Below are 12,902 nucleotides of genomic sequence, written 5' to 3'. Positions count from 1 at the left end.
CAGCCACCGCCTCCTGCCCCACTGGGGCATGGGGAGAGGGCGAGCACCGCCAGGCCACCCAGCCCAGGCAGGACCCCATGCCCTGCAGAGCAAAGCCCCAAGTGTGCCCCAAACCCAGCTGTGCCCACTGGCAGAACTGACCCCCCTGAGGTGACTCCGCAGAGCCCAGCTGGGCACCCCACACAAGCAGGCACCGGTGCCCGTGACCTGCCACCAGCACCCAGGACACCACCAACTCCGGGGGGCTGGGTGGGCCGGCAGCACCCCGGCGTCAGCCGTGCTCAGCTCCACCCCGGCTGACCTACTAAGCGCTTCCCCCGGCCGGCCAAACCTGTTCCTGCCAGTGGCGCCGGGTCCCCGGCGTACGCCACAAACGCCTACTGGGGAGGGCAGGGAGCAGCTCCCGCGTCCCCGACGCTCCTGCCCACTGCCCTGCCCGGGGAAGCCCGCAGCCCCCCACCTCCCAGGCAGCCCGGGCACCCTCCTGGCTGTCCCGGGAGGGACTTGGCAGCCGATGCTACTATCCCCGCCCCAGTGCAAAGGCCGACGGGGCAGGAAGAAGAGGCAGTGCCCCCCATCCCGCACCCTGCCGGGGGTCCCCTGCACCCCATGGCACTCAGTGAGCCCGCTGCCAGCCAGGGCACCCAAGGGAGAAACCGCCGGTGCCTCCTGTAACCTGACGCCCAGCCGCGTCAGCACTGCCAGCCCTGCCGGCCCCCAGCCCCGCTGCAGGGCACTGCTAGGCACGTCCCCCCGACACCAGCCCTGCCAACGCACCCGGGGCCACGGGGTGCCCCGACCCCTCCCGGGCTGCACCCTGGCATGGGGAGGTGCCACCCCATCACGGGGGTCCCCGCAGCCACAACCCCAGTGGAGATGGGTCCTGCTGGGGTTTCAGGAGGTAGCAGGGGCTGGGCTACACCCCCCGATGCTCCCCCCAGCCCCCTGCTCACCCGGGCACCGACCGCCGCCCGGCACGCCTGCTCTGCCCAGCCCCGGGATGCGGCGGCCTGGGCCATCTTAGCTCGGCCTTGGCACCAGTCACCCCAAAAAAAAGAGGGTGAGGAGGGGACACCTGGGGACATGGGCAGACCCGGCCTCCCCGGACCCCCTACCGCCAGCACAACCGGGAGCAAGCGGGATACTCACCCCCCCGCGGGAAAAACCTGGGCCGGCTGAGCGGGCCTGCAGAGACCGTTCATCCGACTGACTTGGAGAAAGGAGGGAGGGGGGAGAGAGAGATCAGCCTGGGCCGCGCCGGGGGGGAAACACGCCGGGCCCCGCACTGCCCCCTCCCCGGCCGGCCCGGCGGTGCCCGGGGCGAGGCAGGTCCCGTCCCGGTGCGGGGGGGCATGGGAACCGCCGGGGGGGGGTTGGCAACAGGAGGAGCCGCCGTGGCCGCTGCCTCCCCCGCGCCGGGACAGGCCGGGCTCGCGGCCTGCGCCGGGCCCGCAGCCGGGGCGGGGGGCACCCGGCCGAGGCCAGACCCTGGCGGGGGGCCGGGGCAGCCAGGCCCCATCCCAGCGGGGCCCGGGGGGCGGAAGGCAGGGCTTCGCGGCGGCGGGGGGCTGAGTCGCCGGGCGCCGCGGGGGCATGGCGGGGGGGTCCCCGGCGGCGGGGCCGGGCCAGGCCGCAGCGCCGGCCCAGGAGCAGCCGGCACCGCCAGGCCCGAGCCCGGCCTCGCCCCCAGGCCGAGGCGGCGGCCCGGCCGGCTGCCGCTGCCGGCTCCGTCCCGCGGCGGCGGGCAGGCCGGAGGCGCCGGCACCATCTTAGCGACAAGAGGGGGACGCGGGGGGAGGCCGCAGGGGCGGCGGGGCGCGGCGCGGGGCCCGAGGCGGCATCCGGCGGCCCCGCTCCCCCCCGCGGCGGCGGCGGCCTCTGCCAAGGACACGTGTCACTGTCGGCCGCCGCCATGGCCCGCGGCCCCACCGGCACCGGCAGCGGCACGGACGGGCGCGGCGGGGCGGGGGCGGCGGGGCACGCACCACGTGCGGCGGCGGGCCTAGGCGGGCGCGGCGGCGGGAGCACGTGCGCGGCGGCGGGGCGTAACGGCCGGCACGTGGGCGCGGAGCGGCGCCGCGCGGGACCGCCGGGGCGGCGGGGCCGGGCCGGGCCAGGCCCGGCGGGGAGCGGAGCGGGACGGGGCAGGGACGGGGAGGGGGCCGGCGGCGGCGGCGGCGGGGCGGCGCCCACGTGGTGGTGGTGGCGGCGGCGGCGGCAGCAGCGGCGGCGCGGCGGGGCCCGGCGGCGCGAGGCCCGGGGCGGCGGCGCGCGGCCCGGTGCCGGTACCCCCCTCCCCCCCACCACCCGCCCCCCCACGGCGCGCGCCCGCCCCGCCCCCGCCCGTTACCTTCAGTCTCCTTCAGCGCGCGCGGCCCGACGCAGCCGCAGCGCAGCGCAGCACGACCATTTCCGGAGCCGCGCCGCGCGCAGGGGCGGGGCCGGGCGCCGCCGCGGGGGAGGGGCGCGCGGGGGCGGGGCGCCGGCAACCGCGCCTGAAGCCACTCTGGGCGCCGCCCGCGGCACGTGACGCTGGCGCCGCGCCCCTGCCGCCACTGTCACGTGGCGGGGAGGGGTCTCCGCTCACCCCGGCGGAGGGGTGGGGCGGGGAACGCCCCCTCCCACGCCACGCCCACCGCTCCCGCCCTCCCCCGCACACCCCGTGCGGAAGCACGTGGCGCGCCGCCGCACCCGGCTCCCTCCGGCATCCGCACCGGCACCTCCCGCTACCGGCACCACTCCGACCTGCACCCACCCGGGATCCATCCAGCGTCGGCGGCACCCACACAGCTCCACCCGGCACCCGCACCGGCACCGGCACCCACCCGGGACCCGCATCCGCTGGCATCTGCATTCACCCGGGCCTTGCTCCCCCCCAGCGTCCAGCACCACCCAGGAGCTGCTCCTACCCAGGACCCACCCAGCACCTCGCACCCCCGGCGGACATGGCCTGCACCCTAGAGGACACGGCACCTTACCCCTATCCTGCACCTATCCCACGCCCCTTGGGACTCAGCACCCCACACCCACCCCAACCTCCCAGGACGCAGCCTCCGTCCCACACCCCGTGCCTGGGCACGGCCCCCGCACCCACCCACCCAGACACAGCCTCCACGGCCACCCAGCTGGGACAGGGGAGGGTGCAGATCCTGACGCTTTTGGAAACAGGACAGCATTTTCCTCTCCTTCCTAGAGATACTTCCCTTATGTCCTCCGCTCCGCCCCAAGACCGATTTTAACCCTGATCCCAACTCCGGAGCAGCACAGAACGCCGGCAGAGCCCAATGCACACCGGGGGAGGCAGCTAAATCCAGAGAGTCCTCACCCGAGACCCCCCGGAGAGCAGTCCTGGCCGGGGACAGGCAGCACAGCGCTGAGGTGGGTGCTAGCGCACTGCCAGCCCACCCTGCCGTGCCAGGCACAGGCACTTGGGGTGCCACAGGGGCACAGCCAGGCGCAGGGCGGAGAGGATCGGGAGCCAGACCCACGGGGGACAGGGAGCACTCATGGCACCCTGCAGCTCTGTGGTCAGCCCCTGTTTCTCAGGGTCTGCACTGTGCCTGGTCCCCACGGACAGCAGGTACCCTCTAGGGGATCAGAGTCCAGCCCCCATCCCCAGCACAAGGAGGGTACGGCAGCACTAGAGTCTCCGCACAGTTTATTTCCTTGACTCTCAGTAACAAAAACAAATAAACCAGTTTTTTTTTCCCCCCACCCAAACCACCAACCCACCCCTCCAACCCCACCCCACCCCACCCCCCCAGCTCAAACATCGTAGTTGGGGTTCTTGCGTAGGATAACGAATCCCTCCAGGATGGGTGTTACAGGCACATGCTCCTCCGTGGCCAGTTCTGCCCGCTCTCCATGTGCCAGCAGCACCGGCGTGGTGTGAGTCTGGAAGCCAGTGATGGTTTTGGGCTTGCCCGCCTGGCCCACCACATCCACAGCCTGCGAGAGAAAAGCGAGATAAATGCCGAGGACATACAGGGATGCCGGAGCACCACATCCCCATCTCTGGCTGCCCCTTACCTGTCCTACCCGAACCGACACGGGCAGAGGTCGCAGCTCCTCATCAAAAGTGACCAGCATGCGGGGCTGCATAGCAGCAACAAGCCCGTAGAGAACGTAGTGGGACTTGCCCAGGATAACTGGAGGGGAGGCAGAAGTAAAGGGGCTGAGCGGTGCCCACCCCATGGGACAGAGGGGTGCCAGGGGGCTGAGCCCACAGTACTCACTATTGCGCACGTCCAGGAAGGACACGAGGACAGTCAGCAACCCAGCCACGGCCACCTGGCTCATGAGCTGGCGATCACTGTGGTAGGGGCACAGGGTGAGCGTCCCCTTGCCCAGGTGGGTCAGGCCCTGGTGTGGCAGAGAAAGCACGTGAGAGAGTGGCGGGGTAACGGCGGGGTAACACCTGGGACCCCCAGCCCTGCGCGGCAGGAGGGTGACAGCCCCAGGACACCGCTGCCCTCCCACACCCAGGGCAGGGACCCCAACCTGCCCCTTCCCCACCACGAGCAGCGAGCGCAGGATCATCACCTGGGCTAACCGCACCATGAAGAGGTTGTTGGGGTCCTTGGCATGGTACTGGGCGAGCTGCCGCAGCATCGCTGCCAGCCGGGCATTGTTGGTACCTGGCGAAGAGGGGGTACAAGCAGAGAGTAGGGTACACGGCTCGGGTCTCTCACCTTCCCCGCGCACAAGCCCCAAACCAGGCTGTCCCCCAGGCTTACCACTGCCCACCATGCCCATGGCAAAGATGGAGTTGTAGGAGACCTCAGGGTCAGCATCGTGGGAGAACTTGCTGAGGGTGTCAAGGATGTTGAGCCGGGGGTTGGAGACTGAGATAAGTGCCAGGGCCAGAGGCACAGCACGGCGGAGGGTGGGCTCCCCGTACCGCAGCTGCACGGAGGGGAGGTGGATGTTAGACACAGCTTACCAAGGGCGGCGAGGTCTACAGAGATGTGAGGCAAGACCCAATCTATACCCAGGTCCCTTCCCGGCTCTGTGCTGTCCCCCCGGTGTAACTCACCAGGTGGCCAAACGTGCGCAGGGCCATCTCAGCGCCGATCTCCTCACCCATGGCAATTAGCGCAATCCCCAACACCGCTACGCCCTGCAGGGACACAGGCACTAAGTGCTGGGCAGGGAGCACCCAGCCCAAAACCCAAGCTCTCACAGCCCCTGCGCCCACCCTTGAGCCCAGGGGAACAGGGAGAGCAGGGGAGGCTGCTGGGGGCTGCTTTCCTCCAGCTTTGATCCCACAAGGGCCTTAGGGACCCTCCCAAAGCTGACTCTTGCCCCAGGGACACCGGTCCCAGCCCACACTTCCCCACCTGGTGAGCCCCCATGTCAGCTGAGCTCTCTTTCTTCTCCTTCTCTTTCTTGTCCTTTTTGTCCTTGTCCTCCTCTTTCTCCTTGGAGTCAAAGTGCTCACTGCAGATGTGCAGGAGCTGTTGCACCTTCAGGACATTCCCCGAGCCTGGGGGGAGAGCAGAGAGCCAGGATGAGCAGGCGGGGAGCCCGGGACCTGCTCCTGCCTCCCCCACCTCGATCAGCCCAACTCACCTGCGTAGGCGCAGATGTCCACCAGTGTGTTGGCGAAGCTGCGGAATGGCTCCGACACCACCTCCAGTGCTGCCAAGATGGCCTCGATCGCCTCTCCCTTTCCTGCCAAGGAAGGTGCAGTAGTTAAAGGACAGTAGTGGAGGGATGCTCCCACGCCGTCCCCCAACCCATGAGACGCTGGCACTGCCCAGCCTTACCCAAGTGGTTCAAGCCCAGGCCGAGCGGCAGCCACCGGGCATACGTGTCCTTCAGCTCTGCCTCCGATTTTTCCATGATGGTCTGGAGGATGGTTGAGGTGACATCCCCGTTGCAGGAGCCCACTGATATCATCCCACAGGCCAGGGCAGTCACGCCAGCCACCTGGTGAAGGAGGGAAGGAGATACGTTGTACATGGGGACAGCACAGAGTGAGCTGGCCCACAGCTCGGGGCCAGATCTACACAGTCTGACAGCTGCCCAGCCTGAAAGAGTACTGGGTACCCTTGGTCCCTGCTTTGTGCGAAAATTTGGACTACTGAGAGACCTGATGGCTTCCTACCCTCGCACATCTGCTGCAAGCCCACCATGGGAGCAGCTCAGATGGGGAAAATAGGGTCGTGCTCTTCTGGCACAGCACAGCACAGCACCACGCAGAGATATGTAGCCTTGCTCTTGGAGCCCAAACTGGCTGCAGGACAGCCCCTGTATCCCCAGGAGCTGTTGGGGACTGGGTGGGGCAGCAGGAACCCCAGGCAAACCCTGTCTCGCTTCCTACCTCCATGCTGGACTTGGAGTCTCCCATCACAGGTAGCAGCAAAGTCAGGACATCTTCACGGTTGGAGCCCGCGTATGCCAGCCCCAGCCTGCGGAGAGTCCAGGGGAGCGTGAGGGGGGGAGCTGCACCCCCCCGTGCAGCATAGCGGGGCTGGGGCCGGGCTCTTACCCAAAAATGGCTCCAATCCTCATGGTGTTGCTGTTGTGTAGGACATAGTCGGACAGGAGGGCCAGGGCAGGGTCACATTCATTCCTCACGCCTGAGTTGACGATGCCACAGGCCAAGAGGGCTCCCGACTGCAAGGCAGAAACACTGTCATGCACCAGCCACCAACACACAAAGCTCCCTGCCAGCCAGTGACTAATGTCACCCCACACATTACACCCACTCCCCGGGATGGGCAAGTTGGTACCAAGTGAGCAACGCCCCTCTGGATCCAGCTGAGCGGTCCAAAGCTCATAGCTTTGTGACAAGGGGACCCCAAAGGTGCCTCAGGTAGTCCCCAGGAGCTCCCCGCCTTGCTGTGAGCCACTCAAAAACCTGGGACACAGGGCATCCAACACCTCTCCAAGGCAGGAGCTGAGCCGCACAGCTGACCAAGGCAAGGCTAACCATTCCCCAAGCCAGCTGCACACCCAGCCTGCAGCAGGGCTGCCCCACACAGCCATAGAGCCCATGCTGGGATCGGTGCCACCAACCTTGATGTAATCCTCTGAGGAGTACAGGTATTTGTCGATCTGCGTGAGCCCCCCGTCCACATCCCACAGCAGTATCGTGCCCAGTGAGGCTGCAGCGCTCAGCATCCCTGCAATTCCAGGGGAGAAGAGCCCATGTCAGCCCTGAATTGATGTGCCCTGCCTGGGGCACGTGGTGGCCCAGGCCACGGGGCAGCCCTGTGGCAACTGTGTCCTGCAGCCCCCCTTTCAGCAGGCCCCCAAAAGGGACAGGGTAGGGACCCCAAGCCTAGGGGCACCTCCAGCCCCTGCCCAGCCAGCTCCCTCACCATGGTCCTTGTTCTTGTACAACCATTTATTGCCATCGTCCGTCAGCAGCTTGTCCTGTCCAAACGCAGCATTCACAAAGCCGTTCACGAAGGAGGAGGCCAAATTCATCCGGGCTGAATCCACTTGGGAACCACTCCCCCCGAACCCTGGGGAACGATGTCAGGGTGAGCTGGGCAGCAAAAGAAGCCCTGCCAGCCCTCCACCTCACAGCTGTCCCATGGACAAGGACCTGTCCCACCACCAGCAGGAAGGAGGAGGCCCAATCCATGGCAGGCAGCTGGGTCTGCTCCACGCCAGGTCAGAGACCCCAGGTGGGCCATCTGCCCACCCCAGGGACACACAGCTGACTGCACCAGCCCCGAGCTGCATTGCAGCCCCAGGAGCTTCCCACAGGAGGAAGGACAGAGGCCACAAGAGCCCTTACGGTTATTTTCCAGGTGGGTTTTGTAAATATCATCCGGGACTTTGGGCTCCATGATGTCCAGCTGTAGAGACAAGGGAGAAGGGGGTTACCTCCTGGCCAGCACACCCCAGGGCAGCTGCCTGACAACAGCAACCTCTCCAGGAAGTGCCTGGCCAAGCTCACAGGGATGAAGGATCTCTTCCCAGATCTTGCCACAGAGCCCAGCAGCCAGGGCAGCCACAGCTGGAGGCAGCCCAGGGCTCTTTTCCCAGCCAGGACACTCACCTCTCTGGCCAAGGCCAGGAAGTTGCTGTTGAGCTGGACATTGGACATGATCTCAGTCAGGTCCTCATACTCTTCCACATCCTCGTTCAGCTCCAGGAAGACCCCGTGGCGGCCCAGCATAAAGGCCATCTGTTTCTGGACAACTCTGGACAGAGGGAAGAGGTTTCACAAGTGTCCAGACCCCAGCCAGCCCCAGCACAAACACACGCTCACCAAATGGTGAGCCAGCCTGCCCTGGCACACAAGAGGCACACAAGAGCAGCCCAGAGATGACCCGCTCTTGGCCATCTTGATTTCAGGGACAACAGTCTCATTCCAAACCCCCAGACACCTCTGGTGGTGGCAGGATCCAACCCAACTCTGCCCAGACGGGGAGCCATGCCCCACAACGGGTGAAGGCCCCAGAGGGTGGGGAATGAGTCTCTGCTTACACATCTTTGCAGGAAGTGAAGATGTCCTCCACCAGCTCCACATCATTGAGCATGAGAGCCAGGCGCAGGGCTTCAGGGTAGCGGCTGAACTTGCGGAAGATGCCCAGGGCACAGCGCAGGAGAGCTGAGTTCTCAGGCTCTGGGACGTAGCTTACACAGCTTTGAGGAGGAGACAGGCATGAAGGTGATGACCATGTCAGGCAACCTCAGCCCACCAGGGACCAGGCCCCCTCCAGTGCCTGAGACTGCTGAGCCCCCTCACCTGGTCAGGTAGAGGCACACTTTGGAGTAGGCGTTATCATCGATGTATTTCTCCAGCATGTCCATCTGCTCGATCTCCATGAGCAGGTCACAGGCCTCGTGCTCTGCATTGTGGGCCATGTTGTAGGGGACGATCTCCTTGACCAGGGTGAGAAGCGTGTCCCTCTGAGCCTTGTCAGCCTCATCGATCTCCTGCCACTCCTTGGCCACCTCCCCTGCCAGGTGCCTGCGGGGACAAAGGGACATCACCACCACAGAAACCAACTTCACCCAGCCCCAAGGATGGGGAGCGGCTGCTACCAGTTAGCCGGGGCTGTGTATTGTTTGTGGGGGCTCCACACTCCTGTGAGACCTTATGGGGGACAAGCCCAGAGGAGGAATAGAGTTAAGAGCAGAGATTACAGGGGCCACGGCAGCAAGATCTCTGCAGCTAGCAAATCACTGTGGAGAGAGGGTAAGGCGACATGTGTGCAGATGTGACGGGGCAGCTGAGCACAAGCCCAGCAAGTCGGGACACCTCCCAGGTAGGCTAGAGTTGAAGCACTCAAGGAAATCCCCCTGAGCCCTTGTCCCTCCCCAAGCCCTGCTCCCACCCAGGCTTACCTGACATATTCATGCCCCCAAGATGCCAGCTCCTCCTGGGAGCCCACCAGCCGGTACTTCAGGCACTCCCGCTCCCCGCTCATGGTCATGGCCAGAACAGAAATGATGTCTGCTGCAAAGCGCTGGGGAAAGAGTGCCAGGGGCTCAGACACATGCCAGGCAGGAGGAAGTAGGGGCAGCCAGGGACACAATACCCTCCCTGCGCCCACAAGCTGTCCCAGGTGGCAAAGGCACGGCCCTGGCAAGTTATAATCCACCGGAGCAAGTCACAGAGACTGATATTACACCACGGGGTCCGGAAGACTCTGCGATCACCTGTCCCAGCACCATCCCCTCAGCCACATGGGATGGTGGGGCCAAGAGCCTTTACCTTGTTCTCTCCCGGAGCCATGTTCTCATAAATCTCCTTCAGCTTGCTGTAATGCGGCCGTAGGAACTTGAGGGGTTTGGGAACAGAGGTCATGGAGGTGGTGGAAGAGCGGATTTGCCTCCGCAGCTCCTCCAGGGCTGGGCGGTAGAGGGAAGTATCTTTCTCCTGCAGAGAGAAGCTGCCTGTCAGGGAGCAGGAGGCTGGTTCCTGTGCCACCACCCCCCCAGCCTTCTACAAACGCAGCCGTGGCTCTGAGCAGAGGGAGGTAGAGGTTCCTTGGGTACAGGTCAGACAGGCAGCAAGGCTGGGGTACAGACCACAGCAGACAAGGAGGGGCCCCGCTGAAGATGAAACCCCCCTCATCTCCACCACACAAGGAACAACCATAAGTGAGGGACAGACAGACTCGAGTCCTGGCCAGGGCTCCCAGCTCCACAGCTCCTTGCTGAGGGGCACAGCACAGACTTACCCCCAGGCGCTCCACCAGCATCTCCAGCTCATCCTGCAGCTGCTTGTCCTCCTCAGACTGCCAAAATCCACAGGAGAAAGCAGAGTTAAGGGTGCCCAGCACAAACAGCCCCAGTGTGACAGGGGTGGGGGTGTCACCCCAAACCACAGGAGGACCAGGACACAGTGCCACGCCGCCCCTCCAGGGCAGCACCCTGCCCCAGTGCCGCCACGGGGGAGGTCAATGCTCCCATTACTGGGGATACCCCCCCAAAGAGACCACCCTTTCCCAGCAGGTGAGAAGCACCTCCCCCATTACCCTGTGCTGTACGGAAACACCCCCATGGAGAGGGGCACGGCAGAGCACAGCCCCACGGGGGGGGACCCCCGGTGACAGCAGCCTCTCTACCCAGAGGCAGCCCCCCACAGCCTGTGGGGACCCCCAGCACCAAGGCCACCCCCGTGGCAGACAAAGAGGGGACCTCTCCACAGTCTCTGCTGTCACACACACACCCTGATTACATCATGGCTCCCCTCACCCCATTCCAGCGACATCAGACCGCAGAGCCCCCTGCCCCACCGTGCACACACCCACCCCAGGGCAGGGAGCCTTCAGCTGCGTCACGGGTGCACCCCCAAGACGTCATGCCCCCCTCCGGAGGGAGCTCCTCGCCTCAGTGACGTCACGGCCCCCCTCCGGAGGGAGCCTCCTCGCGCCAGTGACGTCACGCGCCCCCGCCGGAGGTAGCTCCGGCGACGCCACAGGCGCCCTCGGAGGGGTGCCGGCCGCCCCCGTGACGTAGGATGACGTCTCGCCCCGCCGGTGACGCGGGCCCGGCCGGGCCGTGACTCAGCTGCGGCCCGCGGCGCGGCGGCGCTCACCAGCTCCTGCTCCTTCTCGGGCCCCGCGGGCGGCTCCCGGCGGTCCCGGCCCCAGGGCGGCGTGGGCTTCTCGTCGCCGCCCGACCCGGGGCCGCCCTGCACCCGGCTCTGCCCGCCGCCGCCGCCCGCGTCCATGGCCTCTCCGCCGCGCACCCGCCGCCCTGCGCCTGCGCGCCGCACACACCGCCGCCAATCGCCGCCCGGCGCCGCCGTGACGCCGCCGCCGCGCGCCGGGGGCGTGGAGGGGGCGGGGCCAGAGGCGGGGCGCGGGGCGGGGCGGCTCCACGTGTCGCGGCGCTGCGCAGCGTCGAGCACCGGCAGCGGCGGGAGTCGGGGGGGTGTTCGGTACGGTCCGGCCCGGCCCGGGGCTCCGGCACTGCCGGGGAGCGCTGGCAGACGGGGACGGGGACCCGGAGCTCCGCCACCCTGGCACGGGGCACCGGCGCCACCCGAGCCGGGCAAGTGAGGCAGCATGGCCCGGGACTGGCAGGCTCGGTGCGGCCCCGACACGCCACGGACACCCGCGGGCACCCCAGTGCCGCTCCACCCCTGCTTGCACACGCACCTCCTGCACACATGTGCCACGCTGTGCCCCCCCAGCCCCGCAGTTCAGGCAGGGGCCGCTGCCTCGCCCAGCCCCACCGGGCACCCGGGGGGGCAGCTTCCCCCCACCGGGCACGACCCCGGGCTGTGCTAGCTGAGGAACCCCTGGGCAGCGGGTGCGTTTCTCAAAGCGCCGCTGTTGTACACACCCAGGCACCCACACATCCACTGTGTGCCCTGCACCCCAGAGGGTAGGGGGGACCCTACCCAGGTACCTGCACCCGGACACCCCCACACGCCACTGCCCCCCTGGCAGCACCCCGAGCACCGGGCGGGTGACCTGTGGTGACACCTTGTGCCGGGCAGGCGGTCACACAGGGTTGGGAGGTGTCGAGGCGGGGCGTGAGGCTGCGCACACAGCCACGGCCTCCCCTCGCTCACCGCTGCGGCAGTGACCATGGCTGTGCACACCTGCGTGCGTGCGACTGTGTCACGCTGTGACACACAGGCCTGTGGGTGACCTTGGGGTGCCTCGGGGTACCGGGGTGGGGGTGTCAGTCAGTGTGTGTGCATCCACCTGGGCGTGCGCTGGTGCACTGGGGTGTGTGCCCGGGTACTGGAGCAGGGTGTGCTGCTGCGGCTGTGCACCATTACCACCCCGCTGCGGGTGCCGGTACCCGGTGCTGTGCGGTGCCAGTGTGCCTCACTGGGTGCTGAAGCCCAGAGCCGGTACGTGTGTCAGTGTGCCGGTGCCCGGTTCGGGTGCCCGGGTGTGAGCCTGGATGCTGTGCCCCGTGCCGGTGCGGATGCCCGTCCAAGCGCCAGTGCCCTCACTGGCGAGGGTGCAGGTGCCGGTGTGGCTCGCCGTCCCGGTGCTGGAGCGGCTCCCCGTGCGGGTGCCGGTGGGGGTGCGGGTGGCGGTGCCAGTGTAGGTACTGGTGCGAGTGCCGGTGCGGTGCAGGTGCGGGTGCGGCTCCCGTGCGGGTGCCGGTGCGGGGCTCCTCCCGTGCGCACGGCGGTCACCTTGGCGGCGGGGCCGGGCCGGGTGGAGCGGAGCAGAGCGGTGCGACCGGGCTGGGCACCGGTGCCCCCGCTCCAGCCGCCTCGCCGGCCCCAGCCGCCGCCGCCCCGTGCCTGCGGGCCGCGCCCCGCCGGTACCAGCCCCCGGCGGCTCCATCCCTCCGACGCGGCCCCATCCCTGCCCGGCCCCGGTCCCGGTCCCGGCGGCGGCGCGGCGCCCGGTGCGGGCCATGGCGGCGGCGGAGGCAGGCGGCGCTGCGGCGGCGGCGGCGGCGGCGGCCCGGCGCGGCCCGGGCGGAGAGCGGAGCTAGGCGGGAGGCGGCCCGGG

General features: G+C 67.6%; 1 protein-coding gene across 1 annotated transcript; it reads right to left on the bottom strand.

Moving 5' to 3' along the window:
* Window positions 1-3,765: 3,765 nt before the first annotated feature.
* PSMD2 (proteasome 26S subunit ubiquitin receptor, non-ATPase 2) lies at window positions 3,766-11,064 on the bottom strand. The gene is made up of 21 exons (XM_059822981.1): window positions 11,012-11,064; window positions 10,152-10,208; window positions 9,683-9,847; window positions 9,313-9,434; window positions 8,711-8,935; window positions 8,449-8,607; window positions 8,018-8,162; window positions 7,754-7,814; window positions 7,329-7,475; window positions 7,024-7,130; window positions 6,494-6,621; window positions 6,326-6,413; window positions 5,769-5,931; window positions 5,572-5,673; window positions 5,340-5,485; window positions 5,036-5,119; window positions 4,737-4,905; window positions 4,543-4,637; window positions 4,236-4,362; window positions 4,030-4,148; window positions 3,766-3,948 (listed from the first exon to the last, which is right to left on the bottom strand). The coding sequence occupies exons 2-21, from the start codon at window positions 10,170-10,172 to the stop codon at window positions 3,766-3,768; spliced, it is 2,556 nt and encodes an 851-aa protein (XP_059678964.1). The 5' UTR covers window positions 10,173-10,208; window positions 11,012-11,064.
* Between the last annotated feature and the right edge of the window lie 1,838 nt (window positions 11,065-12,902).

Source organism: Gavia stellata, chromosome 11 (genome assembly GCF_030936135.1).
Source record: "Gavia stellata isolate bGavSte3 chromosome 11, bGavSte3.hap2, whole genome shotgun sequence".
NCBI lineage: Eukaryota > Metazoa > Chordata > Aves > Gaviiformes > Gaviidae > Gavia > Gavia stellata.
Note: the sequence above shows the minus strand (reverse complement) of the source record. Positions and strands in the feature narration are given on the sequence as shown.

Bases quoted from the DNA above. Each gene is read 5' to 3' on its own strand.
- PSMD2 (XM_059822981.1), bottom strand. From the start codon at position 10,172: ATGCTGGTGGAGCGCCTGGGG. The intron at 7,131-7,328 runs GTGAGGGAGCTG...CTGGAATTGCAG, and splicing joins GTACAAGAACAAGGACCATG to GGATGCTGAGCGCTGCAGCC. The intron at 5,120-5,339 runs GTGGGGAAGTGT...GTGTCCCTGCAG, and splicing joins CTGACATGGGGGCTCACCAG to GGCGTAGCGGTGTTGGGGAT.